At 59.8% G+C, this 27,493-nt stretch overlaps 3 protein-coding genes across 5 annotated transcripts; all 3 read right to left on the bottom strand.

Annotated features, from left to right (window-relative positions):
• Positions 1-689: 689 nt before the first annotated feature.
• On the bottom strand, positions 690-2,548 carry PNMT (phenylethanolamine N-methyltransferase). Its single transcript, XM_036079954.2, has 3 exons — positions 2,059-2,548; positions 1,307-1,514; positions 690-1,217 (listed from the first exon to the last, which is right to left on the bottom strand). The coding sequence occupies exons 1-3, from the start codon at positions 2,399-2,401 to the stop codon at positions 776-778; spliced, it is 993 nt and encodes a 330-aa protein (XP_035935847.2). The 5' UTR covers positions 2,402-2,548; the 3' UTR covers positions 690-775.
• A 1,491-nt stretch (positions 2,549-4,039) lies between these two features.
• TCAP (titin-cap) lies at positions 4,040-6,938 on the bottom strand. Its single transcript, XM_036079953.2, has 2 exons — positions 5,147-6,938; positions 4,040-4,899 (listed from the first exon to the last, which is right to left on the bottom strand). Exons 1-2 carry the CDS (start codon positions 5,254-5,256, stop codon positions 4,506-4,508), a joined length of 504 nt encoding a protein of 167 aa, XP_035935846.1. The 5' UTR covers positions 5,257-6,938; the 3' UTR covers positions 4,040-4,505.
• Positions 6,939-7,073: 135 nt separating this feature from the next.
• Positions 7,074-27,124, bottom strand: STARD3 (StAR related lipid transfer domain containing 3). 3 transcript variants are annotated; one of them, XM_036079940.2, is made up of 15 exons: positions 26,994-27,124; positions 16,530-16,802; positions 13,304-13,381; positions 12,819-12,896; positions 12,633-12,686; positions 12,121-12,238; positions 11,816-11,914; positions 11,555-11,607; positions 11,108-11,200; positions 10,380-10,442; positions 10,114-10,209; positions 9,688-9,767; positions 9,489-9,593; positions 8,310-8,403; positions 7,074-7,849 (listed from the first exon to the last, which is right to left on the bottom strand). In XM_036079940.2, the coding sequence occupies exons 2-15, from the start codon at positions 16,749-16,751 to the stop codon at positions 7,745-7,747; spliced, it is 1,338 nt and encodes a 445-aa protein (XP_035935833.2). In that variant the 5' UTR covers positions 16,752-16,802; positions 26,994-27,124; the 3' UTR covers positions 7,074-7,744. The 3 variants fall into 3 exon arrangements, with proteins under 3 accessions (XP_035935833.2, XP_035935834.2, XP_035935836.2); XM_036079941.2 differs by lacking the exon at positions 26,994-27,124 and adding an exon at positions 17,092-17,206; XM_036079943.2 differs by lacking the exon at positions 9,688-9,767.
• Positions 27,125-27,493: the final 369 nt, after the last annotated feature.

The raw sequence follows: 27,493 nt of genomic DNA, 5'->3' as shown, positions 1-27,493 counted from the left end.
GTGGGCAGCTGGGGTCTGTGCCTGGGCAGGGAGCAGATGCAGAGCAGCGGGGGGCTCCAGTCCAGCTGGGGGGGGGGCCTCGGGGGGAGGGAACTGGTGCCCGGATTGTAACTCCTTCCCTGTGCACTCTCCACTTCAGTCTCCTGATTATACCCCTCTCCTCCCCTTCGGGTCTAAACTAGGCTCTACTCCTGCTTTTTTTTTTTTTTTTTAAAGATTTCATTTATTTATTTGACAGAGAGAGAGACAGCGAGAGAGGGAACACAAGCAGGGGGAGTGGGAGAGGGAGAAGCAGGCTCTCCGCTGAGCAGGGAGCCCGATGCGGGGCTCGATCCCAGGACCCCGGGATCATGACCTGAGCCGAAGGCAGATGCTTAACGGCGGAGCCACCCAGGCGCCCCTCTACTCCTGTTTGTTACTTAACCTTTCTTAGCTTCACCTGCAAACAGAACAGGACCTGCTGAGTGTGAGGACTGAGTGGGCCTAAGGGGCCTGGCACACAGATGCTGAACGAGCTCCCTCTGGCCTTGACCTTCCTTAGTTTGGGAAGAATGAGTGGTAAAGAAACCTACCGTCATGGAAGCTTCTGGAAAAAAAAGGCTACGGTTGGTGGCTTCCACACCCCCACAACCCCAGAGAGAGCTCCTTGTTTCCCAGGAGAGCCACAGACAAAGCTGACGCTCAGCAGGAGGAATTTATTTCTTTATTAGGTGCCACCTCACATAACAGGGAATCTGGGTGTACGTGAGCCACCAGCACTGGGTGCACTGGGCCATCACACCCCCGCCTTCTTCTGGGCCCAGGCGAAGAAGATGCCCTTGACATCGTCTACACCTGTCTGAAGGCAGGCAGGCATGACGTAGGTGCGCAGGTCCCGCACCTCATAGCCGCTGCGAACCAAGGCCTCCATCACCTCCTCCTTACACACGGGCACCACCACCAGCCTGGCCTCCCCAGCCAGGTACCATGACTCCTCCAGGGCCCCGATGAGGACGAGGTGCCCCCCAGGCCTCAGCAGGGTGGTGATGTGGTCCAGGGCCCTCTGGAAGCTGGGAAGGTCCGGGCTTACGGCCTCCAGGCAGAAGGTAGAGACCAGGGCGTCGGCAGGCAGGGGCGCCAGGCTCCCAGCGCCCAGGGGCTGGGGCTGGTGCACATCGATGGGCAAGACCCGCTTCACCTTGGCTCGCAGCTGGCGCTCCTTCTCCTGCCAGGACTCACTGTGCAGGGGCAGGACCAGGGCTCAGGGCCAGCCCACGCTCAGTGCTCTGTTGCCCCCCACCCGCCACTCCTCGGGCAGCCCCCTTACCCCTTGCCCTCGATGAGGCACACGTGCTGGCTGTACGTGCTCCAGTTGAAGGCCCCGGGCTCCTCCCTCAGCCAGAGCCCCAGCTCCTGGCGGTTCACCTCCAGAAAATCCGTCAGGGTGATGTCCTCAAAGTGGGTGCAGGCGCTGAGCAGCTGGTATATGGTGGGGCCCGAACCAATGTCGATGAGGCTGTGTCCCGACACCTCACCTGGGGGGTGGGGGCAGAGCAGGAGGGTCCTGTGCCAGCCCTGTCCGGGCACCCCCGCCTCAGTCCCTCCCTCCCTCACCTGCTTCTCCCTCTGTAAGTGTGCCTCTCTCTGGAAAAAGCATCAGCTAACCTGGGTCTGAGTCCTGGCCCCAACGTGGACTGACCGGCCTTGGGAAAGGGACTTAACCCCTCTGAGATTCACCCTCCACATCTGTAGGACCGTCCCTTCGGTGAGGCTTAGGTGGGGAAACCCGGCGGTGCCTGGCAGTTCCTGCCTCGTGCCTCTCTTCCCTCCCGATCTCCCTCTCTGTCTCGGGGGTCTTCGGGGCCTCTTTCCTGCATCCCCCACCTCATCTCCCAATGCCCTCTCCACAGGTCTCTCTCCTCTGCCCCCTACCTAAGGGATATTGCTTCTCTTCCTCTTCTATTTTCACCTCTTAACTACCTATCTCTGCTTCTTGGTCCCCATCGGGCTCGCGCACGCATGCCCATTTAGCTCTCTGATGACTTCTTGTCCTCCGGGCCTCAGTTTCCCCGCGCTCACCGGTGGCGAAGGTCTGCGCCAAGCAGCGCAGCTTCCAAGGCCCCACGCCGTCCGGGCTGCTCAGGTCCCCCCGAGGGGGCGCGTAGTTGTTGCGGAGGTAGGCGCGGGGCTCGAAGCGCTGGTAGGCGGAGGCCACGGCCGCCCGGCCCGGGTCCGAGTCGGGGGCCGCGCCCGCAGCGGGACTCGGGTCTGCCGCGCTCATGCCGTCGCCGTCGCCCGCGCTGTCCTCTCGCCTCGCGGCCCCTTTATCTGCCGCCCGACTCCCCGCCCGACCCTCCGCTGCGGGGGCGGCGGCTGCGCCTGGAGCCGCCCGGGGCTCCGCGCTGCATCTCCCCCAGCCCATTCATCTCCCTTAGTGTCCGAGCAGCAGACACGCGGGGCGCGTGGGGAGCGCCCCCCTCCGCTCCGCAGCTGCTCCCGCAGCCGTCCAGCCTTTGCCTCACCGGGCCTGGTCCGAGCCAGCTTCGTGCCCCCAGGACCCAAATCCCTGCCCCGCCCGTCCCCAGCTCCTCCCGCCGCTCTCCTCCGGCTCCCCAGCCATTCACCCGCTTCGCCCGGCACCCCATCCCTTCTCTCTGGCCAGGGTTCGAATCAGCCCTCTCCCAGTGCCCACCTCCCAGCGCCCTCGTCCCCGACCCCGGGCCCAGCCCCCGCCGACTTCTCCTTCCTGAGACACCCCGTCCCGGGGTCACACTCAGGTCACCCCAGCTGCCCCCCCCGGCCCCTTCTCCAGCCCTCTTCCGTCCTTTCCTACCAACCCCCGTCCCCCAGCGCCCTCCACCCCCACCCCGGAAAGGACAGTCCGTTCTGGCCTCCGCCACGGTCGCCCGGGGGCCCCAGAGCGCAGCTCCGGCCCCGCCCGTCCGATGGCAGCCGCGATAGGGGATGCGAGCGGGGCTAATGCACTTAGCCAGCCGAACAGCAGGGCCTCCCCGCGGGCCCTGCGGGCTCCGAGCCGCTTATCTGGGGGCTTCCGAGAGCAGAAGGCTCGGGACGTTCCGGCCATGGCCATGTCAAGGGCGCGGGACCGTGGGGAGGGCGGGAGGGCGCAGGCATTCTCCAGGCGGCCCCCGGGGCCCCAGAGGGTACGGACTGGGCCTTCCCCGCCAAGGGATTTGGGGTTGCGCCAGTCTGGCCTCTCTGACCCCTCTCCTCCCCCAGTCCATACTACATTCCCCTCTCTTGGGGAGCGGGCCAGGCCAGGCCTGCAGGTCCTGCTTGGCACTCCAGGTCAAGATGCCAGGGTCTTCCCTCCTATCCCCCCAGATGGGAAGTGGATTCCATGCGGCCATCTCCGGTGGTCTTCCCAGAGTTGGACCCCTCTGGGCCAGTCCATTGTCCCTCTGCCCTAGGTAGGCTACCAGCCCCTGTCCAGATGGGCCTCCAGCCTCCTCTGTGCCCCCACCTCGTCCCAAGGGGAACATGTCTCCTGGTTGGGCCAGGCAACCAGGTTGGGACAGGAGTCACGAAGCTGCAGGGTCACAGACAAGAACCTGACCCTCCACCCCCACAACCCACCCTGCGCCCCCTGGTCAGGGAGGGCAGAGTGCCTGACCCCAGCCAAGGATTGATTCTGTCTGGATTCAGAACTGAGAGGTAGGTCAGCCTTGGGATCAGTGACCCCATTCACACCCTTAGGTACAGCCAAGGACAGTCCTGGTGCCAGCCCCCTCCCTCTGCTCCATGAGATCATTTAAACCCTGAATGCCAGCTGGCCTGCTGGGCACTGCCCAGTGCCAGGGGACTGGACACAGAGGCCAGGCACTGTACAGCAGAGCCAGGGCATGGAAGGCGGACTGGACAGATACCCTGTTTACAGCTCTGTCCCTGTCTCCCCCGCCCCCACGACCAAGCATGGAGTGTACCCACTGGCTCTGCCATATTTAGCTCAGGTGCAAGGCCTATTCCCAGAAGTGAGCACTCGGGGGGACGGACACCAATGGGCCGGCCCCCACAAGGAAAGAGACTGGAACAAGAAAAGTCTGGAACACGATTGAGCATTTATTGCAGCGCTAACAGAGGATGCTGGGGGCTCCACTCTGCCTCTGCCCTCTTCACGTCCCCCTCACTCTGGTCTCCTTCAAGCCTCCTTCCTAGAGCATTCCAGATCCCCTTTTCCTCATCTTTCTCTGAAACTGGAGCCTGGACCAGGGTCACTCCCCTCAGGGACCTCTGTCCTCACCAGCATCTTCTGTCCCTTCTCCTGGGGCTGGGGGTGCTTGGCTGTGCTGGCCCCCAGCTCTCTATCCTTAGTGCCCACTGTCTTTGCTCCCCTCCCTTTGGGAACTCAGGGGACCCAGGCATCCTGGCCTCTGGCTCCCTCCTCCCCTAGCCCCCAACTCTGGGCAAACTACAAAGCATCCACGGCCAGCAGCTCCCCTCCATGGTCCTAGCCAGGAAGGGCCCAGCCCACGGCAGGCACGGCAGAGCCCGAGTCACCGCCCCTCTCAGCCTCGCTGTGCTTCCTGGGACATGGAGCGGGACAGGGAGCGACGCAGGGCACCGGGCTTGCTGACAGGCACCACGGGGGGCAGCTGCTTGGTGATCTCGGCCATGTCCTGGCGCTCCATACACTGGCCACCCAGGGCTGTCTCCAGGGCCAGCAGCTCCTGTAGCTGGATGGGGGTGTCCTCGCGCTCCTCCTTGGTGGCACCCATCTTGGCGGGGGTGAAGATGGGCAGTGGTAGCACCCGCTGGTAGGGCAGCAGGTACTCCTGGAGCCCACGGCCGAGGATGCCCATACGCATCACCAACCAGGGGGAGCGCTGCACCAGCGCCTGGCACTGGCCCTGCCGGTGGTAGGTCTCGTGCCGCTGGGCATCCTCCTCGTGCAGAGAGCAACTGGGGAGGAGAGGGCAGGGGGACACTGAGCTCCTGAAATCTGCTACCCTCTGGTCATGAGCTGGGCAGGGGGCTCCCTGGGGCTTGCCAGGACCTGGGATGCAGAAGGGGTGACTCCACTCTCCCCCCCCTGGGCCCCCTCCTTGTCCCTACCCCCAGAAACTTCTGCAGGGCTTTGTGCTCTGGCCTCGTGAGGCTCAGGAGAGGTGTTCTAGGGGAGAGGGACTCCCAGCTCCCTGGCACTCACCCCTCCTCAGGCCGCGTGGACAGTGTTAGATCCTTCCATTCGGCCCAAAAGGCTTCTCGCCGCTCTCGGTCTTCCTCGGACACCTGGCAGCTCAGCTCTGCTGTGGCCATGATCAGTGCTCACTCGCTCAGCTCTGCTCCTCCCATGCCCTTTAAATAGCCCCCTCCTCCACCTCCTCCAGGGGCTATTTTCAGCCCCTCTGGCGTCAGATGCTATAAGCAGAGCCAAGGCTCACCAATGGGGGACTCTGGGCCCAGGGCGGGGGTGGGGGTCCCTGGTCTCCAGCCGCCGCCTGGGGTCAGCGGTCAGCTTCTAAAGAGATTAAGATGCTCCAGTGGGAGCAGAGGTCCTCAGAGTGACACCTCCAGGTGTGTGACACTCCTTAGACACTGAGACCAGGCACATGCCCAGCCTCGTGCCACCTTGGCATTTGCTCTCTGCCCCACCCCTCCCCTCCCGCCCAGGGAGGACAGCGGCCTGTCTGTAAGCAGAACAGGCAGCGGCAGGGGTCGAGGCCCACTCGGGGCTCTGCACCAGGCCATCGGGTCCTGCTCCCACGGCTCTCCTCTGCCTGGGATCTGCACCGAGACCCGGTCCACGACGGCCACCACCGCACCAGCCGGAAATGACTTGGTTAGCTCCACACCTGGGACCCTGGGCATAAGCCTTTGCCAGACGTTCTCCTTTCCAGTGGCCAGTGGTCAGAGACGTGGTTTCCCAAGTCAGGCCAGTCAGGGTGGAAAGAGCAGGTGTGGGAGGCGGCTCCCCTCCCCCCCCAGCTCTATCCCCAGCAACACCCCAAGGCAGGTGCGATGCGAATCTAGGGGCTTTGATGAATGGCCGAGTCAGATCTGGCTGACCCCCACATCAGCCACGGGGCAACCTCTGCCCCTCTCTCACCCCCTTTTCTGGTCACAACAGCCTGAGCAGCTCCACTGTGCCACCTGGGAGGGGCTGGCTCTCACTGAAGGGGAGCAGGGGAGCAGGACAGCTGCTGGGAAAGCCCAGCACCCAAGGGGAGCAACTCATGAAGCAGGAAGCTGGCACACAGGGCGCTGGGCATGGGGGGGGAGGGGGGGCATCACTGAGTGGACACAGCAAAGGGTGCGGAAGAGGCCGTACGGGAGCTGAGATGAGGACCTTGCAGGAACAGCAGAGCACCCAGTGGGTGGCAAGGCCCGTGGGTGCCCACCTAGGGCAGAACTGCATCCTCTTGATTACTGAAGCACTAGCCCTGATTCTCGTTTTAATCTTAGGACAGCCCTACGACATAATGAGTCTCATTTCGACAAAGTAGGAAATGGAGGCCCAGAGAGGTAGATCTGCCCAGGGTCACACACCTAAGCCAGGACCAAGATAGGACCCCCCGCCCCGCGCTTGGCTTGATGCAAGCTGCCCCCTCGGAAGCCTGCAGGCAGGGAGGGAGGGAGGAGGGCAGGGATGGCGGTGGCCCCTGCAATGCTCCGGCCCTTGCCCGCGATCTGACCCTGTGTTGCCCCTGGTGAGTGTGCTGGGGCAGAGGAGACAGCGGGAGTGGAGCCAGAGAGACAGAGATCCCAGAGGGGCCTCAGTGACCCAGAAGCCCAGGCCCCACCCCCAGGCCGGCTGTGGGACCCCCAAGGACAGTCAAGGCCTGCCTCGGATGCTACCGGGCCTCTCCTACCTCCCCCCAGTTCCTGGGCAGGAGACCTTCCACTGAGCTTCCCTCACAGAGGCCTGGCTGGGGGTGGGGCATTTTTCTCTGACCAATCATGTCCAGCTGTACCAGTCAGGAAAGTAGGAGGCTCCCGGAACAGGGTCCCCACTTGCTCTGACCTCCCGCCGGCTCTGCAAGGGTGTGAGAGAGTGTGGGACGTGTCTGGCTCTGTCCCCACCTCCACAGTACTGCCCTCCTCTTCCCTCCAGAGGCCAGGCAGGGGGGGGCTGCTTTTCTTTCTTTCTTTTTTTTTTGAGTTCGTTTTTAATAACTGGCTCAAATTACAAAGGTCCCCAAGGAACCCTGGGGGAGGGAGAGAAACTGGGGGCGGCAGGGGTTCACTGCCAGCACCCACCACCCCCACTTGCCACCCGCTCCCCAACAAGTGCATGTGGAAAAAGGTCCCAGACCCTTTAAATAATCCTAAAAAACCATGATGAGAGAGCAGGCAGACGAAGGGGCTCTTGCACCTTAACACTGGTGACCAGTGACCAGGCCGCCCTGACCCCTGGCCCGCTCAGGGCCCTGGCGCTCTCGCCCTGAGGCTGCCGCTCCCATTCCAGACCCTGCCCCCGGCTAGGCAGGGCGCCGTGCATCTCGTCTCCAGGAGGCAGGGCCAGGCACTGTGTAAACATCGGCAGCGTAGACCCCACTCGCCTGGGTGGCAGAGCCCCGGAGTCCAGGTGCCCAACCTCCCCACCTGCTCACGGCTCCCGGGCACAGCGAAGCATGCTGGACGGTGGCAGCTTGAGGCCAAGGGGCTGCCACAGGAGGAAACTTCTTCCTCCCCACTGCTTGAGGCCAGGTCCTCTGTGGGTGGCGGGAAGCCCCACTGGCCCCCTCTCTGGCTCTGAAGGCTGTGGTGACAGGACCCTGGCCTGCAGGGTGGCAACAGGGCACGGTCACGCCCGGGCCCCTAGCTCTCCAATGCGCTGCCGCAGGTGAAAGGCAAACTCGAACATGGTGGCCGCGAGGCTCTGATGGATGAGGTACCGGGGCAGGCGGCCCTGCGGGAAGGTGGGAGGAAGTTTCAGGATGGCCTGCCCTCAGCAGGGGCTCCCCCCTCCGAACAGGCACCAGCGGGGGTGGGGCGTGGCGGGTACCCTGGGTCAGAGCAGCAGGTGCAGGTGCCGCTCTGGAACGCAGCCTAAGCCACCCTCTCCCCCTCACCCCTGGCAGAAAGAACACGCTGTGCCGGCTCTTGGCACCAGCCACACAAACAGACCTAGGAGGGGCCGGCTTGGCAGTCAGCCACCGCTCCACAGGGCCTCGACACTCAGAGGTAAAGGGACACACAGGCCCTCCAGCAACTCAGGACACCATCTTGACCCGGCCCCCAATTTGAGCGTAAGAGAGGAGGCGGGGTAGGTGAGGTCCTGAGCATGACAGGAGGCCCCACCCAAGCGCCCCAGCAGCGTCTCTACTATCCCGAGCCGGCCTTGCAGCCCCGCAGCCCCGCAGCCCCACCTTGAGATCTGTATTCAGGATCCAGATGAAGGTGCAGACTCGGGGGTTATGGGCTGACTTGAGCACGATGAAGCCCCCAGGACCATTCTCTCCCCTACGAGAAAAGCACCATTGGGGGGCACCTTGGAGCCAGGCAAGGCCTCTGACCTGACCCCACACCCCATTCTTGGCCCATCCTGGACTGGGGTAAAAGAGGGAAGGGAGCTACTGGTCTAGCAACTGCCACTCAGCCTGAGCAGGGCCCAGAGCAGGTGTCCCAGAGGCCCCAGGATACAGCCCTCCACGTACCCTGTGAGGCTCAGCTCCCCCTTCTACAGCCTTCTCAGCAACCCCCCACCCCACCCCACCCCATCCCCGGTGGCAGCCGTCATCCTCTCTGTGCAGGGATTCTCGGTCAGCTCTGGCTGGGAGGGGTGGGGTGTGCACGCTTTTCTCACCCAGGCCCGACTCGGGGAGCAGTGTGGTGCTGGGGGGGCTCCAGGAGGGGGCGCCTTCCCAGGAGGCGGGCAGGGCACATCCCATCCCCAGTCAGTTCCCCCACAGCCCCACTGAGCGCGCTCAGCCCACGCCACAGATAAGGAAGTTGGTGCCCAGAAAGAGGCCAGCTCGTCACCCAGGGGTCTGGTTTGTCAAATCTCATACTCAACACCCAGTGCTCTCTGGAACCCCAGGAAGGATGGGGACAGCGGGGAATCGGGGAGGAGGCCGCCTGCAGCACTGGGGTCTAGGGTGAGGCACCAGGAGAACTGGAGAATGCCCCGGGACAGGTGCCCCTTCCTTCGTGGGGACCTCTGAGCAGTCCGGGAAAAGGCAAGGCAGCGGGACCAACTCTACTCAGGCAGGGAGGTAAGGACACAGAGCCTTCTGCTCAGGTCGCCTGGACCAGCGCCACCTCGTGGCTCCCAGCCCCCCTCCATGGACTCGTCCCTGTCCTCAGGCTATCCCTGGAGCCACCCTCCAGCCTGGGCATTGGGCTCCAGCCCTCAGTCCCCCAGTCTCCAGGTCGTAGAGCAGATTACCAGGACTAGGGGCTCGGAGGGGCAGAGCCCAGCAGGACAGGGGACAGGAAGGCGGCCTCGGCAGGAAAAGCGCCCTGCGGTCCGTGCTGTGCCCTACCCTGCCCTCACAGCCACCAGGGGACGGGCCAGCCAGGATGACTCCAGGCAAGGCAAGGCTCACCTGACGTATTTGTGTGTGGGGGGCTTGGCGCAGTGCGTGGCGGCGATGCCCGAGGACAGGTATCGGTCTCTGCGCCGCTCGATGCGCCGCACGTTCACGAAGTCCCTGGGGGCGGGAGGGTTAGACTGGGAGCAGGGAGCCAAGCCCACGATCCAAGGGCAGGAGGCCTGCCTGAGAGGAGGGGCTTGGTGGTGCTCACCTGGGGGAGACCACCCCGCCCGCGGCCCCCGAAGAGACATCGTAGGAGATGAGGGTGTTGTCCTCTACTCGCTGCAGGATCTAAAGGCCAGCAGAGATGTGAGGTACAGCCCAGCCCAGGAACACCCCAGGGAAAGGGTCCCAGCGCCTCAGAGAACCCCCAGACCAGCCTCCTCTCTGTCCAGGTCCCTTTACTAAGAGCCACTCCCAGGCCCTGGGCTGGGCTCTGTCTACGTGCTCCCTCTCCATCCTCCAGACCCTCTCCAGAAGGTGCCATTACTATCAGCCCCATTGTACAGACGGGGAAGCTGAGGCACGGAGCAGTTCTACGACGTGGTCGTGCTGGGGGATGAGTGCACCTGACCCGCCATGTTGCTGTGCCCCTGCCCTGAGCGGTGGCCAGGCTGGGCCCCCCGGACCGGCTCACCTGGCAGGCGGTCACAGTCTTGTTCCACAGCACCATCCTCTCCGGCTGCAGGATCACCTCCTGGTACACCAGCTCGGCGGGGCAGGGCAGGAAGGTCTGCGGCAGGGCGGACAGAGGGGCTGGATGGGGCCAGACATGCTTGCGCACAGCAGCCCTCCCCTCTTGGTGCGGAGAAACCTGCCAGAAGGCCCCTCAGCCCCTTGCTGAAACCTCAGACAGAGCAGGAGGCTCCAGGACCCTCCAGGACACCTGCTTCCCTCACTCACCTTCAGGATGAATGTCTTGCCGTGAAAGGGAACCTCGATGGTGTACACGGTGTCCCCATATTCCTGTGGCAGAGACAGAAGGGTGATAGGGAGGTGGGCGGAGGGCAGGGGGAGGGCACGCAGGGTGGGCTGGTAGGGAAGGAATGGGCGCCCAAATAGGGCAGCTTCGTAATAGCTCAGGGTGGAAAACTCCAGTTCAGCGATATTCAGGCAGCCATTAAAAAACAGTGGTTCTGACAAACGTCCAGCAATGAGGAAAGGCTTTTGATGTCAAGTTAAAGGACAGAAGCACAGCTGCAGCCGCGACCACGAAGACCTGTGTCTCCAGGCCGGCCAGGGCCGCCCGAGGGACTGGCCACACAGAGGGATGGTGACGTGTCCCCCATTCTCCAAGCTCACTGCCATCTCTTCAGATAATGTTGTTTTGCTCATGAAACAATACACTGGACACAGGGCCGAAGCCTGGCTTCCCCTTCGAAGCCAGAGCTGAGCGAGCAGAGCACAGGAAGCCAAGGGTGGGCGCGGGGCAGTGCCGCAGGGGGAAGGCACCCTGGAAACATCTGATCCGGCCCCACCTCCTGCCAAGCGGCGACCCCAGGGCCCAGCCCCCTCTCCTGGCACAGGAATATGGTTCCAACCTGGGCCATCCTTGGGCTTCTCGGGCCTCAGAAGAGAAAGCAAAAACTCTCAACACACATGGCGGGTCAGGTGGGAGAGAGCTTTCTTACATTGTTCTTCTCAAACTTCCAGTTCTCCTCCTGGGCCAAGATCTGGTCCACCACCGCCATGGCCTCCTTCCCCTGGTGGATGTACTCCCGTTCCTGGCCCAGGAGGAGAGGCAGGACAGGATCAGCCTGGGGCCTGCCCGCCCCCTTGTTCGTGACCAGTTCTTTCTCCAGATACTCCATACACATGGAGTCTGGGTTGGTCTCTCAGGCCCTGTGGGGGCCCCAGGTGCTGTGGTCGTGGCTGCCCCCCTTAGGCCCCAGTATGAGGCGGCCCAGTGGGCCTGACTGACGGTGGGACAGACACTCAGGTGCACGCTGACTGGCATTCGGGCCACCTGAGGTCCATCCTCTTCGGGGAGGCCCCTGCCCACCCTGGCTAAGCCCAGCACTGGCACCTTCTCCAGGGTGCCCACTCCAAAGGTCAGGTGGGGGCGGGCAGCCAAATACCTGGGCAGAGAAGCTTTTCTTCCCAACGTCTTCATCAGATTCATTGTCAGACCCTGCGGAAAACAAGTACAGATGACAACAGGAAGGTGTGGGGACAGACTGTGGGGAGGTAGCGGGGTACAAGACTGCGGGGGGATAGAAAGGGAGAGGGGTGCTCACTTTCCCCAAGGAGCTGAAAGAAGGAACAGAACAAATAGACCCAGCCAACCCACTTCTCATAAAGACCCTCGCTGAAGCAGTTTCCCACCCACCAGCCCTCACCTGCAAAGGATTCTGGGGGTGAATAGAATTGGCCCTCGGACAGAGCGCCAGAGAAGAGTAGGGGTCCACGGGCGACAGCAGCCTGGGCAGCAAGATACCCTGGGGGAGCAGACACAGGCAGCCATTGTTTCAGAACAAGGGCAGTCATGCCTTAGCAGCCTGGGGTCCCCCCACTCCAAGCTCACCCTTAGGTTCTGGGAGGCTGTTCAGAGTTGGCAAGATAGCTCAGAACTGGCTCTCATGCCCAAAACTCTCCTCTCTTGGGGCCGCGATGACCCTCCCTGCACCCCTTCCCCAGGACTCACATCGCTCCTCCTCGGCCTCCTGCGGTAGGACTTTGAAGTCAAGGAACCAGGTCTCCAACCAGGCAAGGACAAAGGAGACGATCGGGAGCAGGTAGCCAAACGCCCCTTTGCTGAGCAGCTGTGGAGGAAGGGGGCTGAGCTCCACAGCAGGGGGTCACCCCAAACGCAGAGTCCCCTCTAGGGGCTACTAGCTCTGGCACACTCCCCACTCCTGGGACCAGCTGCTTGGGGACCCTCTGTGGCACATGCATCTGAGATTGATGAATGAATTCTGCAGCAGGATAAACTGAGGTTAGGCTGGCAGAAGAACTTTTTGTTCTTGGGGTTGCAGAGGGACAGGTGGCGGAAGCCAGTGAAGATGATTCCTTGGAAATATCAAGGACAGGATTCCCCCTCACCCCAAGCTGACAACAGGGACAGATGCCCCAAGTCAGAGAAAGGGTCCCTTCTTAGGAGAAGCCCATCCCTCTGGCAAGAGGCCCACCAGGCCAGCCTGACCCTGAGCCACTGACCTCAGAGAGGATGACCTTGACGATGAGGAACGCACTGGACACCAGCGTGGTGACCTGCCCAGGGGAGGGAAGGAGGGAGAGAGGGAAAATGGGCTGGGGAGTGAGTCCTCCTCTACACCGTCCCTCACACCAGCCCCCTCACACCAGCCCCGCCAGGGCCCTCGAGCCGCCAGAAGGGCTTCTTACCGCAATCATCCACCAGTGCCGGAGCCGCAGCACGGCGTAGCCCAGAAGCAGTCCCGAGAAGCGGAAGAAGGCCAAGACCTGGTGGGGGGGCGGGGGGAGGGGCGGGCAGGGGACACACAAGCCATCACAGGCAAGCCAATGCCCCCTGCTCCAGCTGAAGGCTGACCGCCCCCTCCGGTCCTGCTCCCCAGGTTCCCTCTACATGGGTGTGATGCCTCGGGAGGGAATGGCTGAGTCAGTGTTTCTTAGTGGATGATTTAGACATGACCTTCTTGGACAGGGGTCTATTCTTCCCCCTCACACTTGAGGCTCTCTGAAGGGAGGGCCTTGATTAGGAACTTTCCGAATACTGAGGGCTCCCTGAGGATGGGAGTCAAGTCTCCCCGACTAGACTAGAATGTGCCTTGCAGAAAGAAGAGAATCCAGCCAGGGTCATGTCCCTGCACCATCTCTGCCCCCGGGACCCCTTCCCTAAGGCCACTCACAAAGATGTCAAAGAAGGAAGTTTTAAAGTTGTAGTGGATGATCTCCTGCTCCAGGTTCTTCTGGATGCCTGTGTTGGTCTGGAAGAGGGAGATACGAGCGGCTCTGTAGGCAGAACCAAGTCCCCAGGGGTGCCCTCACCTCTGGGAATAGGGAGGAGGCAGGGGGAGTGTGGAACCTGGAGATGATAAGCCACTGCCCAAGGAAGGCCCCAAAGCACCAAGGGAGCCCAGCCAAGGCCTGAGACCCCAGCACTAGTGTCGTTCCTCCAAGCACCCAGGCAACCCCGACGGGCAGGGCCTGGCTCCAGCACTGACACCTGTTGGCACACTGCCCAGGGAGGGAGAGGCCTGGAGGGCCTGGGGCTGTGCAGGGGAGGCAACAGGCCCCATGCAGGCAGGTAGGGTTGCCAACTGGGTGCTGGGAGCCGGCCTTTCACATAATCTCATCTCCCTCTCTCCATGACGGTGCTCCATCTTCCCAGCCAACCATCCATCTGGGGTGATAGGGACCGGGGGTGGGCAGCGGTGTCAGACGGAGCCCCAGGTGGTAAATCAGTTGATTAGGTTTGTGCTTAATGGGCAAAATCCATCACGCTGCTAGAGGGAACGGCTAGCAACAGAGACAGAGTGAGCAGACTCGCCCTCACCCCCGTCCCTGCCCCAGCTACCCATACATTTTCAATGGGACTCCTGATACCTTGGCTGGGGAGGGAGAGGATCTGGACAGATACTGAGAGCCAGACTGCAGCCTGACTTCTCAGGAGGAATGGGGTGGCAGGCCTCGGCTTCTGCCAGTCCCCTGGAGAAGGGAGGACACAAGAGGACTCTGAGGAATGGAGCCCAGGAGGCTGAAAAGTGAAGACCCTTCACGACACCTAGATGGGAGCTTCTAATCTCTGGCAGGTGATCCAAACTGAGGTGTGGGGTGGTGCTGATTAAGATACAGATGTTTAGACCACTGAGTCCGAATCTCAGTGTGAGCTGAGCATCTGGGATTTTTATAAAGCTCCCAGGTGATTCCGGTGCTTAGAGCGGAAGCCAGCAGTCTGGGCAGCCCCCTCATTGACATGTGAACGCCCCTGCACACCCCCACCGTGTGCTTTGACCTCAGGACCCCCCTGAGTCCCATGGAGTCTCACGCGCCACCCCCCCACATTGACACCCCCCCACACCCCAGCTTGGTCCTCCTCTTACTCCTCTTGCCTCCTCTTGCCCCCCTTGGGCTCCACGGTGCCTCTGAGCCCTAACAGCTGCGGCCCCTCAGAGGTCTCCCCCTGCCTGGGCACGTGCAGGTGCTGATGGCGAAAGCGTCCTGACTCGGGAGCCAAGTCCTGGCCCCTGCCAGTCTCTGGCCGCAAGACCCTGCGTGGCTCTTGTAACCCTGCTGGGGCCCTTGTATCCACTGGGAAACACTCAGCCTGTTCAAGAACTAAAAACATATATGCTCCAAAATATGAAAATAAAACCACAAAACCAAAAATTAATCGCATTTTAATTGAGTATCGACCAAGTGAAACATGATGGCTAACTCCACTAATGGCTAAGTCCAGCTTCCTGAACTTTTCATTACATCTGAAAACAATCTGGAGATCAGACTTTTCTCCATTTGCAAGAATTCCCAAGGATGCATGAGGACTCCTGAGCTTTTATAGCCGTACATCCAGATCATTTCAAAAGTAAAATTATCAAAATTTTTTCAGCTGTCTGCTGGCAAGATAATATGTATTGAATGAGGGCTGTGTGACTTTTAGTGCTTACTTTGATGCTGGATGGGACCTTCAAAAGGAAGAATGCCTCACGGGGTGCCTGGGGCTGCAGCTGGCGGAATATCTGACTCTTGGTTTCGGCTCGGGTCGTGATCTCGGGGTGGTGCTCTCAGGGTGGTGGGATGGAGCCCCTCATTGGGCTCTGCACTTAGCGCCGAGTCTGCTTGAGATTCTCTCTGCTCCTCCCCCCACTCCCCGGGTCCCAGTCTCTGTCTCTGTGTGTGTGTGTGTGTCTCTCTCTCTCTCTTGCAAAATAATAAATAAATCTTAAAAAAAAAATGTTGTTAAAAAGGAAGAATGCCTAAGACATCAGAAGCTCTTCAAACAGCCCTGGACCTTGTGGGGCCGCAACTTTCTCACTGATAAGATGGTCCCTGAGGTCCCCCATGGCTCAATCTTGTTGAAGGTGCCAGTTCATCTCTGTGCACAAAGGACAGTCACCCCCAGAGCCCTCCAGCTGAACACGCCCAGAATCACACTTGTCCTCTTCACCCTTAAACCAGCCCCTCCCCCCAACTCCTCACTTCTTTCAACAAAGTCATCGTTTTCCTGTCACCCGAGCTTGAGGCCGGGAGGAAGGGCACCTGCTATCCTGAACTCTGACCCAATGTGCAGAAGGAAAACAAGGGAAGGCTCAGGCAAGCCGAGTCCCTTGCTGACATCCCCCAGTGAGTACAGAGGAGCAGCTGGGACCGACGGAGCCTGGGGTGCTCTGTTCTCTCGGCTCCTGCCTCTGTGGTGGGGTCCTGCTCCGGCCTGTCGGTGCCTGGAGATCAGGTGCCACCACCAGCTGGCCAAGCGCTGCCCAGCGGGGGGGAGGGTGCGGACGCAGCATGGACAGGTGGCTCCCCCTCCAGGCTGCGAAGCGGCATCTCACCAAGCCCGCAGAGGCCAAACTGGGGGGCACTGGAGTTGTGTCCAAATCGGGAGGGAGAACTAGGCACCACCAGGAACTGGGAGTTTTTACTGGTTTGCCCCGCAGATACCCTCTGCGCTTAGCACAATGCCTGGGCTACAGCAGGGGTTCCAAAACTGCTAACAGAGTGAGTGAATGAATGAATGAATGAATGGAGTCAGAGAGCAACACCGGCCAGAAAGAAGACAAAGATTCAATAACACAACCACCGTCCCCTGGGCTCTCTCCTGCTTCCTCAGGAGTGCCCACTAGAGGGCAGTCTGGCGCAGCGGTCAGGAGTGGGAATGCAGCAGCCTGAGGGTCTGGGTTCAAACTCTGCCCTTCTTCACCTACTTGCTGAAGGACCTTAGACAAATGACTCCAGCCCTCTGAGCTCCCTTTTCTTCGGAAGATGAGAACGGCTGTTCCTATCTTCCCATTCTTCATTTTACTGGGAAATTCACCCGGCCACAGAGACCACCCTGCCTTGTGGCAGCTGGAGTAAGGCCCAGGTGACCCCCCCCGCCCCCGCCCCGGCCCCAGCCCCAGCCTTGGGCCCACTCACGTTCAGCTCAATGATCCACAGCAGGGAGATGAAGAGCAGGTCGAAGGTGACAAAGAGACAGAAGGTGCGGCGGACATCAGAGATGGCACGGCGCTTCTCCGGAGGGGGCGGGAGGAAGTGCGAGGAGAGGCCCTGGCTGTGGGACAGCGATGAGCTGAGGGAGGCCACGGCTGGCAGGCTGCGCTCCAAGTCGCGGGCCAGCTCCGCAGACAGTTTGTTCATCCTGGTGGGCCCCCACCACACGGCGGGGAAGGCGGGGCCTCAGCTGCAAGGCTGCAGGGAGGCAGGGTGGCTGGGTCAGGTCACGCATGTTGAGGGCCTGGAGGTCCCGCTAACCTCCTTCCCCCAACCCGCCAGGGACACCATTTGCTCCCAAATACGTCTGCCCCCCTCTCACATCCCAACCCCAGGGCAGCCCAGGGCCCTCTAAGCTCAAATTCTCTCCAGCAGCCCCACTCCTGGGCTGGAGAGGTTTGAGCATCCTTCTCTCTCATTCCTCCTCACCGCACAACACCCCCCCACCCCCCCACCCCCCGCAAAGCCCAGCGACCCCACGGTTCACCCTTGGAGGGCTGCGGGCTCCTCCCCACTGCTTGAGGGCGCAGCCTGCCCCTGCCAAGCCCAATCCCGTGGTGCAGCCACTGATCCTGTCAACAGCCTCTCGGCCTGCCCACCCCCCCAGGAGAAGAGGGCCCCAAGCTCTGTTCTTTGTTTGCCAAGCACAAAGCCACATTCCCTCCCAGCAGCCAGCCCTACCCTCCCACCCCCTGATCCATGGCAACTGGGAGGGACTTCCTAGAGCAGCGTCTCTGAGTGCTCTGCGCTGGGACAGCGGGTAAGGAGGGAGGACATCCTGGTCCCTTCTCCCTAGACTCCCCCCACAATGTTGGGCCCAACTACCATCCGCTCCCCTGGTGTTACATACAATAGCCGAGGGGGTGAGTCTCCAGGCTGCGTCTCGCACAGAGAAAGGTTTTCCAAACACTGATCACAGCCCTCAGTTCCAGAGCCTCCAGTCCAGGCCCTGTGGGGCGGTCCCCCAGCTCTTCCCGAGCTCCGGGCCCCGAGGCTCCTCCGACAAGGCAGGCGCGGCTCACCACCACCACCACCCCGGCCTTCTTTTAGGTCCCTCTGTGTGGCAGCTGGACACCGCCTCGGGGCCTTGCACCTAGCTCTCCCCTCCCCAGTCCTTCCAACAAGCAGCTCAGAAGTCCCCCCTCGTTCTCCTCAGAGCACCCCCCTGCCCCCCCCAGGCACAGCAGCCTTGCTCTAGCTCTATGATGGGGACCCGGAGCCTGTGACAATCTGCCAGGGTCTTATTCCTTGTTCTGCCAATTCTCCCGGTGCAGGGCTTTCCCGGGCCCGATCACTGCTGTCTCCAGCACCTAGCACCGGGCCCGGCAGCCAGGAGGTGCTGAGAATTGCCTGGTGAGTAAACAGGTGCTCCAGAGGGTCTCCGGGTCCTTAGCTCCATGCTATGCAGCCGAGACATGGGGCAAACCCTGACAGAGAAGAGCCAGCCGCTGCCTGAGGCTAGCCCCGAGCTCCACTGCCCCCAGAACCCCGTGCCCACGGCTGTGCTTCATGCCCACTCAGGGCAGGATGGGGCCTTCTGTGAGGCAGCCAAGACAGAAGGGGGAACGGGGTGAACCACCCCTTGCCTCTGCGACCACGGGGCCAAAACTCTTATGAACGCTAGAGGCAGGGGCCCCCGAAGGACTCCCTCCCTGCCGCACAGCCCCCAGACCCCAGGTCTCTGCTCCACCAATGTGCTGGCAAAGAGCCTGCAGAGGCCCCGTCCCCCGGGCGGGGGAAGAAAAGGCTCAGTCCAGAGCCAGAAGGGATAGCGTGGTGGTGCCCGCGCTTCTGGGGCTCCGTCAGAGTCTCCCTGAATCTTCTCTCATGCCAGCACCAGGAGGCAGGTTTGAGGGCCGGTGGGAGGGGAACCCTGGATGTTGGTCTCCAATCCCGGGAAGGCAAGACCTAACCAGTATCCCCCCCACCCCGATCTGCTATCCCCTCATACCTTTGTTATGTCTACTACCTTCTGGGGCCCCTCAATCTATCAGGTCCCAAACAAGCTCCCCATTTGTGACTGGCAGGGGATTCTGAGCAAGCCAGTGTGTCCATCCCTCTGCCTCAGTGCAAGCCCCAATGGACAGGAGCGGACTGTTCTCAGCAGAGGCGTCTGCACAAGGCCACCTCCCAATAGCACACTCTTGGGGTTGCCATGCCCAGCTCATCCGGAGGGCACTGAAGGAAAGCCGGGCCCAGCTCTGGAAGGAGGCAGTCAGAGAGGGGATGTGACAGGCCGCCGGCCACAGGAACCCCCCCACATCCATCAGCTGGACCCGGTGCCAGACCGAACGTGCAGCGCATCTCTCACTGTGACAGGGCCCCAGCTCCAGGGAGGGTGACATTTCCTTGTCGCTAATAGCCCTCTTGTTTGCTGCCAGGCCTGTCTCCATTTCTCTTCCTCCTTCCTGTCTCTCACAAACCACCTTTCTATCTTTGTGTCTCTGTGTCCCACTCCTGTGTCCATCTTTATTGGTCTTCCTCTCCAGGTCTCTCCCATCTGTGAGTGTCTCCACTGCCCTCAGCTCAGTCTCACCCTGCCTTCCTCCCGCGCGCACGTGTGTGTGTGTGTGTGTGTGTGTGTGTGTGTGTGTGTGTGTGTGTGTCATCCTCCCTATCCGCTTCTCTCCCTCTTCTCGACCTCACTGCAGGGTGCTGTGGCTTCCCTCCTCCCGGGCTGCTCCCAAGTCTGTCTGGCATTGCCCCTGGCTCCCTCCCTCCCTCCCTGGGGACGGGACTCGGGTGGCAGCAGCCTGATGTGAGATGCTGCGGGAGCACCGACACTCGCACATGCAGACGTCCTTGGTGAAGCGAGAGACGCAGATGGGGGCTGAGAGCAAAGGTGCTGGGGGAGCCCGGGAGAGCTGCAGACACGGGTGTGTGGGAGCCAGGCACGGGGCCTCGGAAGCAGGGCTGGGGGCAGCTGGCCAAGAGGCAGAGAGAGGGGGGTTCCAGATCACCCTCCACCATGAAAGCTGCTCAGAATCCAAAGAAGAGCTTGTAGAGTAGAAGGAGCCCCGGTCAGGAATGAAGACCTGAGCCCCAGGCATGCGGCAGCCACTAACCCCGAATAACTGGGCAAGTCCTCACCAAGCCCCTGTTTATTTATCTGGGGGAAAAAGTCAGTGCTTTTCAAACCCCCTTTTTCAAGCAAGAGAAATGTCAAAAGAGAAGAGAGGAGAAGAGAAGAGAAGGGAAGAGAAGAAAACCTTACTTAGAATCTTGAATAGAAGAAAGATAAAAACGGGACTGCTATGGGTCCTGCCACAGAAGGTGGCCACAGAGAGCCCCACTGGGCAGCCATTCCTCCAACCCCAGGGTCACCCCAGGGGCACTTCCTTGGGCCCAGTTTGAAAACTGCCCATTCAGATGACTTCAAAAGGTCTCTGAGCTCCATCAGACCACCTGCCAGTCTAGGAGGTAGAAATCATCTCGGCCTGGAACTGCTCTGAGCGGTCCCCAAAGCGCTTGGTCTCTGGTCCCCTGGCCCTGGGGGCAGAAGGTGGCAGCTGGCCTCCACCCCACGTGCCCCCCATCCTGCTGAGGGGGAGGCAGGAATGAGTGTTGTGGGCTGGAGACAGCAGGGCTGCCACCCGGGCCCCTGGGAGCAGCACCCCCTGCCCCACCCAAGCCCCTGCCCAGGCGTTGGGAGAACAGCACATGTGGGGTGAAGGAGTCTACCTGGGGTCGGCTGCAGACTTGACACTCACTCGATGTGTGTTTTAGGAGAAGCTGAGCTGCTCAGGCTTGGGGAAGGGGGTGAGGAAATTGCAAGTTTTATCATCCCAGATTGCAAGAGAAAGAGGGGTGAGGAGGAGGGGGCAATCCACCCTGGATTACTCCAGTTCTTTCAGCTCCTGGGGCAAAGGGGAGAGGCAGGCATGGGAGCCCAGGGCCTGCCAGGCCTTCTCTTACCCCAGGAAATGCCACTATTGGCCAGAGAGCAAGAGGAACTTTCAGGTAGGGTCCCAGACTCAGGGTAGGTAACAGCAGGCAGCTGACACTGTGGAAAGAGAGCTGGACTCTGAGGTCAGGGTTCAAATCTCAGTCTGCCCTTATGAGCTGTGCAATCTGGAGCAAACATAACCATTCTGAGACTCAGTTTCCTCAGAAGCATTAAATAAAGGCACCATTAATATACTTAATGCCTTGGAACCATGCCCTTAAAAATGCTTAAAATGGGGGGCTCCTGAGTGGCTCAGTCAGTTAAGCGTCTGCCTTCAGCTCAGGTCATGATCCCAGGGTCCTGGGATCGAGTCCTGCATCGGGCTCCCTGCTCAGCGAAGAAGAGTCTGCTTCTCCCTCACAGTCTGCCTGTCACACCCCCCTCCCCCGTTTGTACTCTCTCTGTCAAATGAATAAAATTTTTAACAACAAAAACAAAACCCCCACAGGACCGCAGGCCGTCCTGAGGAGCCAGCACAGAAGAAACAAATGTGGCCTAGCAGTGACCTGCATCGGCAGGCTGAAGACACCCCTCCTTTACTCCTCACACCCCCACCAGGAGCTGTGCAGATGATGATGGGGTAGAGGAGACAGAAGGCTGGAGAGGCCTGCCCACAGTTCCCCAGGCAGGATGGGGCAGAGCTGACCCCAGGGCCTCTGCTGGCCAGGGAGCCCCTATGACCACCCAGCGAGAGCCTGTGGAGAGCCCAGCACCCTCCCCTCCACATACAAACCATCAGCAAATCTTATTGGCTCTTCCTTCAAAATCCAGCCAGTGTATGTGCATACTGCCCACCACGACTACCGAAACCCCGTCCAAACCGCCATCTCTCACCTGCTACAGCTTCCTGACCACCTCCCTGTCTGCATCCCAAGTCTGTTCTCAACACAGCAGCCAGAGGGATCCTGGTAAAAGTCAGACCACACCTCCCCAGTGCTGCAAACCTCCAATGGCTTCCAGCTCACCCTGAGTGAAGGCCAAAGTTTCCATCCTGGCCTACAAGCCCGCTCTTCCCCAGCCTCTTCCCCTGGAACCCTCTGCTCCAGCTACACTGGTCCTTCTCTGTTCCGTGGACATATCAAGCATGCTCCACACTCCCACCCCAGGACCCTTGTACCTGCTGTCCTGTCTGTCTGAAGGTCTTCCCCAGGTCTCTGCAACACTCCCTCCATTCTGGTCTCTGTAAATGTCCCTTTGGAGAAGCCTTCCCTGAACTCCCTATTTAGCCCCCACCCTTCATCCCCTTCCCTGCGTTATTCTTCTTTACAGAGCTTACCACCCCAGACATATTATATGTTTACGGGTCTGCGTTTACTGCCTGTCTTCTCCTTCCGGAATGCAAACTTCACAAGAGCAGGAACTCCCCCTGCTTTGCTCCATGCTGTGTGCCCAGCACCCAGAGCGGTACCAGGCTCTCAGAAGATACTCAGGAAAGACGTCGAACAACTATTTACACCCTTCCCTACAGCAGCCTGAGCGCACCTGCGTACACAGCCCCGCCCAGCCCTGGAGGAGCAGCCCCTCCCCGGGGCAGACTGTCTCACCTGGAGCTAGACTCCTCCCTCTGCTCGTGTCCTGCCTCAGGTACAGTCCAGGCACCCTCCCCACCAGCAGTCTAGGGGAACTGGTTTCCTGGGCAACCTCGGGCATGGTGGCTGCTCCCCTCTATTTTCCTAGGCACCAACTCGCAGGGAGAAGACTGGACGTAAGCTAAGTTCCTTGGATAGCGAAGGTCAAGAAGAAAGAAGGACATGCTCCCTGGGAGAGACCCCAGCACTCCTCTCCTGGTATGGGGCTGATCCTCCTCCCCTTCCCGACACTCTCCTGACCTGGCTGCTCCCAGGACACACCAAGGCTGGCAGTCTCCCTTCTGAGCCTCCACTTCCCTCCACTTTCGCATTCTGGAATGACCTCCTCCTCCTGGGAGAGAACTCCAATTCCTCAGAGACCAGTTCAAATGCCACATCCTGGGCAAAGCTCTGCCTCACCCTCCAGGCTCCCCCAGTCCCAGCTCTCAGGACTCTGGCTCAGCACTACCCTAGACTTGAGGCTCCAAGTCATCTTTCCTTGAGCCCTTTAGGCCTGGGTCACAGTGCTTGGCCATGGTACATGTCCAGGAAGTTAACTGGTCTGTGGGTCTGTAACGTCCACCCTGGAATGGGGGAAAGGGCATGAGTTTGGGGACTGGGCATCAGACCTGGAGTCAAAAGCCGAAGGCCATTCGTTACTAGGCTGTGAGCCCTTGACTAAATCACTGATTCTCTCTGAACCTCAGTCTCCTTATCTATAAAATGGGGATAGTACAGTGACCACTTCACAGAGCTACTGAAAGGATTAGGAATCACACACACAAAGTGTCTGTGCTTAATTAACAGCAGCTATTACTACTATTAGGGGCTACGGAAACGGTGTTAGAGGCAGGGCCCGGACCAGGCATGTGCAGCACGGCACTCTGCCCAAACAGGGTCCCCTATGTACTGCCGGATGCAAAGATGGGCGCTGGCCTCCGAGAGCTGACCCAGGATGGCACGTAGCAGTCTGTACTGTACTTCCGGGCTCAGAGGCCCGTGCCATCAGCCCTGGCACAGCCGGCTTATTGGCCCCTACCCTGTCCCACGGACAGAGAGTTTGGGAAGTTCCCTAGAGAAGGAGGACTTTAAGGAGAGGAGGACACAAACCGGGCTCCGTTTCTCTTTTCCTTCTGGAGAAGTGGAAAGGGGAAGAGTCAAGCCAAAACCAAAAGTACATTCATCACTGTGCACCGCCCCCTCCCACCCGGACATTCTGACAGTACAGCTTCCTGAAAAACCCCACCAGACTAAGGTTTACTCAGCACGCCTGCCCCCTCCACATGCCAGGCCCTGTTAAATGTCTGGGACGCCCCGGCTCTGTGATGACAAGACCCCCGGCCTACTCAGGGACTGGTGAGTCAGGCCCCACCCACCCTCAGTGCTACTGGATAAAACTTGGGAGCTAAGGAGGTCAAGTTCTCAAGGTCAGCCTGGAAAGGGCCAGTCATCTTCCGGGAGAGAGCTCAGTCCTGTCAGCCCACTCGAGGGAAGGCTCCACAGGCAGAAGGGAGCTCAGCACAGACCCGTGTCAGCACCAGCTGTGACCAGACAGAAGCCAGGCTCAGCCCCAGGCAGAAAAAGTTCACAAGGATACACAACTGGTCAGATGGAATGCTCTGCTTGGCCCGTCTTACAGATGTGGCAGCCGCCCATGGGGGGGGGCGGGGGGGCCGGGCTGGGGTACCGAGGCAGTTTCTCAGAGACAGCTGTGGACCTGGAGTCAAGAGACAGTTCTTGAAGTTCCTGCTGAGAGACACTGACCTTACTTCCCTTGAGTCCCAGCTTCTTCATCTGTAAAATGGAGCCAACAATCTCTACCACTCAAGGGAACAAGTAAGAGCTGACAAATGTCCAGGCTTTTTGGTCTCACCCACCCCTCCTCCCCAGACTAGGTGTGTGTGAGCTCCGTTTAATGCTGAGCCTGTGCTAGTCCCTGGGGCTATTCGGGGGCTCCGGGTCTGGTGAGGGAGGCTAACACATAGATAAAACATGGTGCCTCACTGTAATCAGCACTTTCAGGGAGGAACAAACAATGGACCGTGGGCTCTCAGAGAAGGGAGCATCTGACCCAGGCTGCAGTGGGTGAGGTTGGGAAAGCCACGAAGAGGAGGAGCTATCCGACCCAGGCCTTGAAGAATCCACATGTATCAACCATAGGCAAGGAAGACGAGCATTCCAGGCAGGCAAAATAGCATGAGCAAGGGCCCAGATTCTGGTCTAAAGCACAGGCCCAGCCCACAAGCTTGCAGGCTGACCACCCCAGGGGCCCTGCCCCCAAACACCAGGCACCAGGCCTTCAGACACCCCCCGGCCCCGGGCATGGTCCCCACAGGCTCCTAAACCAAGGGGACACTTCCTCATGGCCAAGCGAGGAAGGGAATCCCCAACCTCAGCAGAGGAGGCTGCCTCTGCCTCTGCCCTCCCCCTGCAAGAGCTCTGTTCAGAGGACCCAGCTGCCCATTCTGAGTCCACCCTGGTCTCTACCTCTCTCTGGTAAGTTCATCCTCTTGCCCTAAGGTCCCTCACTAATTGTCAGCTCCTCTGGGAAGCCATTCTTGACCCTTCTTTCCCATGGGTTTCCAGAGCTCTGTGCACATTTCTATAGAACTCATGCTTGTCATGTAACATTCATTCATTTCCAGAGTCATTTCCTGAGCAGACTAACATCAGGTCTGAGTCTTTTTCATTCTTGAATCCTCACTCAATAAATCCAGATCCTGATCCCCGTGCCCTCCACCCCAGCATTTTATTTATGGACAAAAAGCCAGGCTTTGGGGCTCTGGGACAGAATGAGAAGTCAGCCACATCAACAGTCCTCAAGCAATTTATGAAATTAAAAATTACAACCACTGCTCCATAACATTCTTATATAAGCAATAACAGCTAACATTTATTTACTGAGCATTCATGTGCTCACTGATTTAAACCCTACACATAGGGGCGCCTGGTGGCTCAGTCGTTAAGCGTCTGCCTTCGGCTCAGGTCATGGTCCCAGGGTCCTGGGATCGAGCCCCGCATCAGGCTCCCTGCTCGGTGGGGAGCCTGCTTCTCCCTCTCCCACTCCCCCTGCTCGTGTTCCCTCTCTCTCTCTGTCTCTCTCTGTCAAATAAATAAATAAAAATCTTAAAAAAATAAATAAATAAACCCTACACATAATTTCATTTAATCCTTACAGTAACTCTATGAGGTAGACACATTGCTACCTCCATTTTACAAATGAGAAAACTGAGGCACTTTCTTCATCAAGGTCATAAAACAGTATCAGAACCCATAAAGTCTGATTCAGGACTCTGTATTATCAACCACTATTCTAGTATGGACAGGGTGTTGCAGGGACGCAGGGGGCAGTATTAAGTCTTGGACAGGGGGGATGGGAGGAAGTCAACCCAGAAGTCGTATTCCCTGAGCTGAGCACTGAGAAGGACAAGTAGAAGGCAGCCTGGCAGATAAGAGGAGAAGGGGCTTCCCAGGCAGAGGGGCTGGTGTGCAAAGGCTTGGAGACACAAAATTGCAAGGCATGGGCAAGTGCATCCTGTGATGCCATGTTATTGGACTTTAGGGTGCACTTAGGAGACTGACAGGAAAGAGGTCAGAACCCAGACAGTGCTGTAAATTGTACCAGGGATTCAGCCTTTTTCCTCAAGCAATAGGAAGCCAACAAAGGGTTTTAAGCAAGGAAGTAACACAATGAGACTTGTGTTTTAAAAGGATCACAAGAGGGGCACCTCGCTGGCTCAGTCGGGAGTTTAAAAAAAAAAGAGAGAGAGAGAGAGAGAGATCATAAGAGTTAGTTTGGAGACTGGGTGGCAGGCAGCCATGATTAGAAGTTGCTGGGAAGCCACTGCAGTTATCCTGGTGAGAAACACACCAAGGTGGTACCAGAAGAGATGGAGGCCCAGGACCAGGTGTGCAGTATGTTCAGGAAGTTAGCTGCATCGGGTCACCCCACAGATGTGGGAATTGAGGGAGAAGAGGAAGCGTAAGATAATTTCCCGGTCTAGCGCTGGGATGCGACGGCAGAGGAAGAAGAATGCGTTTGCAGAGGGGGAAAGACCAGTCCAAGAGCTGCAGCTGAAGTGGAGCTGTCCACTGGTAGCTGGACGCCCAAGTCTGGGGCTCCAGGGAGGGGCTGCGCTGAAGAAAGAGGTCGATGTGGGCGCCTTTCGGGTATCTGGGTGGTGTAAAGCTGAAGCCATGAGAGTGGATGAGACCATCAAAATTCAGTGTATAGAGCGGGGGCTGAGCAGGACACGAGAATGGGAAACGGTACTTCCACTGTCAGAACAGGAGGAAGAAAATAAGGTGATGCAGAAGACGCCGAGGACGCCAAGGGGGAGGGGCGTGCCAATTACATCAATTAGGAACGAGTGTCACTGGTGTTATGCACCTCTAAGAACTCAAGAAAGATTCTTTAAAGAGCCCTTTTGATGTCGATTAGGGAAGTCATTCACTGCCGTTTTCAAAGGAAGTTGGGGGAGACCGGATGACAGTGAGACGCAGACCTACCGGAACGTGTAGATGCTTTCCTCCTCTTTCAGAGACCCTGACCCCTGCCCATATCCAACTTCTGCCCCCCACTACCCAGATTTCGTGCCTCGCCTCTCCCCTCAGAGTGAGGCTCTGGACGGCGAGCTGGGACGCCCTCCCCGGGCGCTCTCGGGTGGGCGGGCCGCGGAAGGTCAGCGCCGGAGCCCCCCGAACCCCGCGCGGGGCAGAGCGAGGCCGAGCGGAGAAAGGGGGCGGAACCTGGGGCGCGGGGGGTGCGGGCAGGGTCGGACCGAACCAACAACGGACACCAGGCAGGGAGGCGGAATCCGCTGACAAGACACAGCCCTCATACCACCCGGCCCCTGTGACCTCTCCCGGACCCACCTGCTCCATGTCAGCCATCGCCCAGGCTCTTCCTGCCCCAGCCGCAGTCTGGCTCTGCTGCCCCGGCGCGCCTCCGAGCGGAACAGGATCTCCCGGCGGCGCCACTTCCGCCGCTGAGCCCGCCCCCGAGTGCGAACTGGGATGTGCGTAGAGTGCAGCCCCGCCCCTTCGCCTCAGTCTCCGCCCCCCAGCCCTTGGGCCCCACCCCGAGGGCCGGAAGCGGGGACTGCTTGAGGGTCTTACTAATGGTGGGGGAAATGGGAAAGAAGCCCAGGGGCATCATCATCATCGTTAGGCCACAGAGGCCTGGCACTGTGGGGAAAAAGGGGGAACTTCCTGAGGGGAGGCCTTTGGGGCTGGGGGACTGGTCCCTTTGGAGAAATCCAATTACTCTTGAAAGTTCTTTTCCCTCCCTGCCTCGTTCAGCCATCCCTAGCAGGATCTAGTACTTCTGTGGTCCTTCCTAAGAGTGCTCCGAGCTTGTCTTCAGGAAAGACCCA

The sequence above is a fragment of the Halichoerus grypus genome, chromosome 2 (assembly GCF_964656455.1).
Source record: "Halichoerus grypus chromosome 2, mHalGry1.hap1.1, whole genome shotgun sequence".
NCBI lineage: Eukaryota > Metazoa > Chordata > Mammalia > Carnivora > Phocidae > Halichoerus > Halichoerus grypus.
The sequence above is the reverse complement of the archived record's forward strand: the minus strand, read 5'-3'. Positions and strand labels throughout refer to the sequence as shown.

What these genes read in the sequence shown, in the direction of transcription:
- TCAP (XM_036079953.2), bottom strand. Translation starts at nt 5,256, where the DNA reads ATGGCCACAGCAGAGCTGAGCTGCCAGGTGTCCGAGGAAGACCGAGAG. An exon ending in TCCACGCGGCCTGAGGAGGG is followed by an intron (nt 4,900 to 5,146) that starts GTGAGTGCCAGG and finishes TCTCCTCCCCAG; the next exon opens with TTGCTCTCTGCACGAGGAGG.
- STARD3 (XM_036079940.2), bottom strand. Translation starts at nt 16,751, where the DNA reads ATGAACAAACTGTCTGCGGAGCTGGCCCGCGACTTGGAGCGCAGCCTG. An exon ending in GGCGGGGTGGTCTCCCCCAG is followed by an intron (nt 9,594 to 9,687) that starts GTGAGCACCACC and finishes TCCCGCCCCCAG; the next exon opens with GGACTTCGTGAACGTGCGGC. An exon ending in TCCTGAATACAGATCTCAAG is followed by an intron (nt 7,850 to 8,309) that starts GTGGGGCTGCGG and finishes ACCTTCCCGCAG; the next exon opens with GGCCGCCTGCCCCGGTACCT.
- PNMT (XM_036079954.2), bottom strand. Translation starts at nt 2,401, where the DNA reads ATGGGCTGGGGGAGATGCAGCGCGGAGCCCCGGGCGGCTCCAGGCGCA. An exon ending in GGCGCAGACCTTCGCCACCG is followed by an intron (nt 1,515 to 2,058) that starts GTGAGCGCGGGG and finishes CCCACCCCCCAG; the next exon opens with GTGAGGTGTCGGGACACAGC. An exon ending in TGCCTCATCGAGGGCAAGGG is followed by an intron (nt 1,218 to 1,306) that starts GTAAGGGGGCTG and finishes GCCCCTGCACAG; the next exon opens with TGAGTCCTGGCAGGAGAAGG.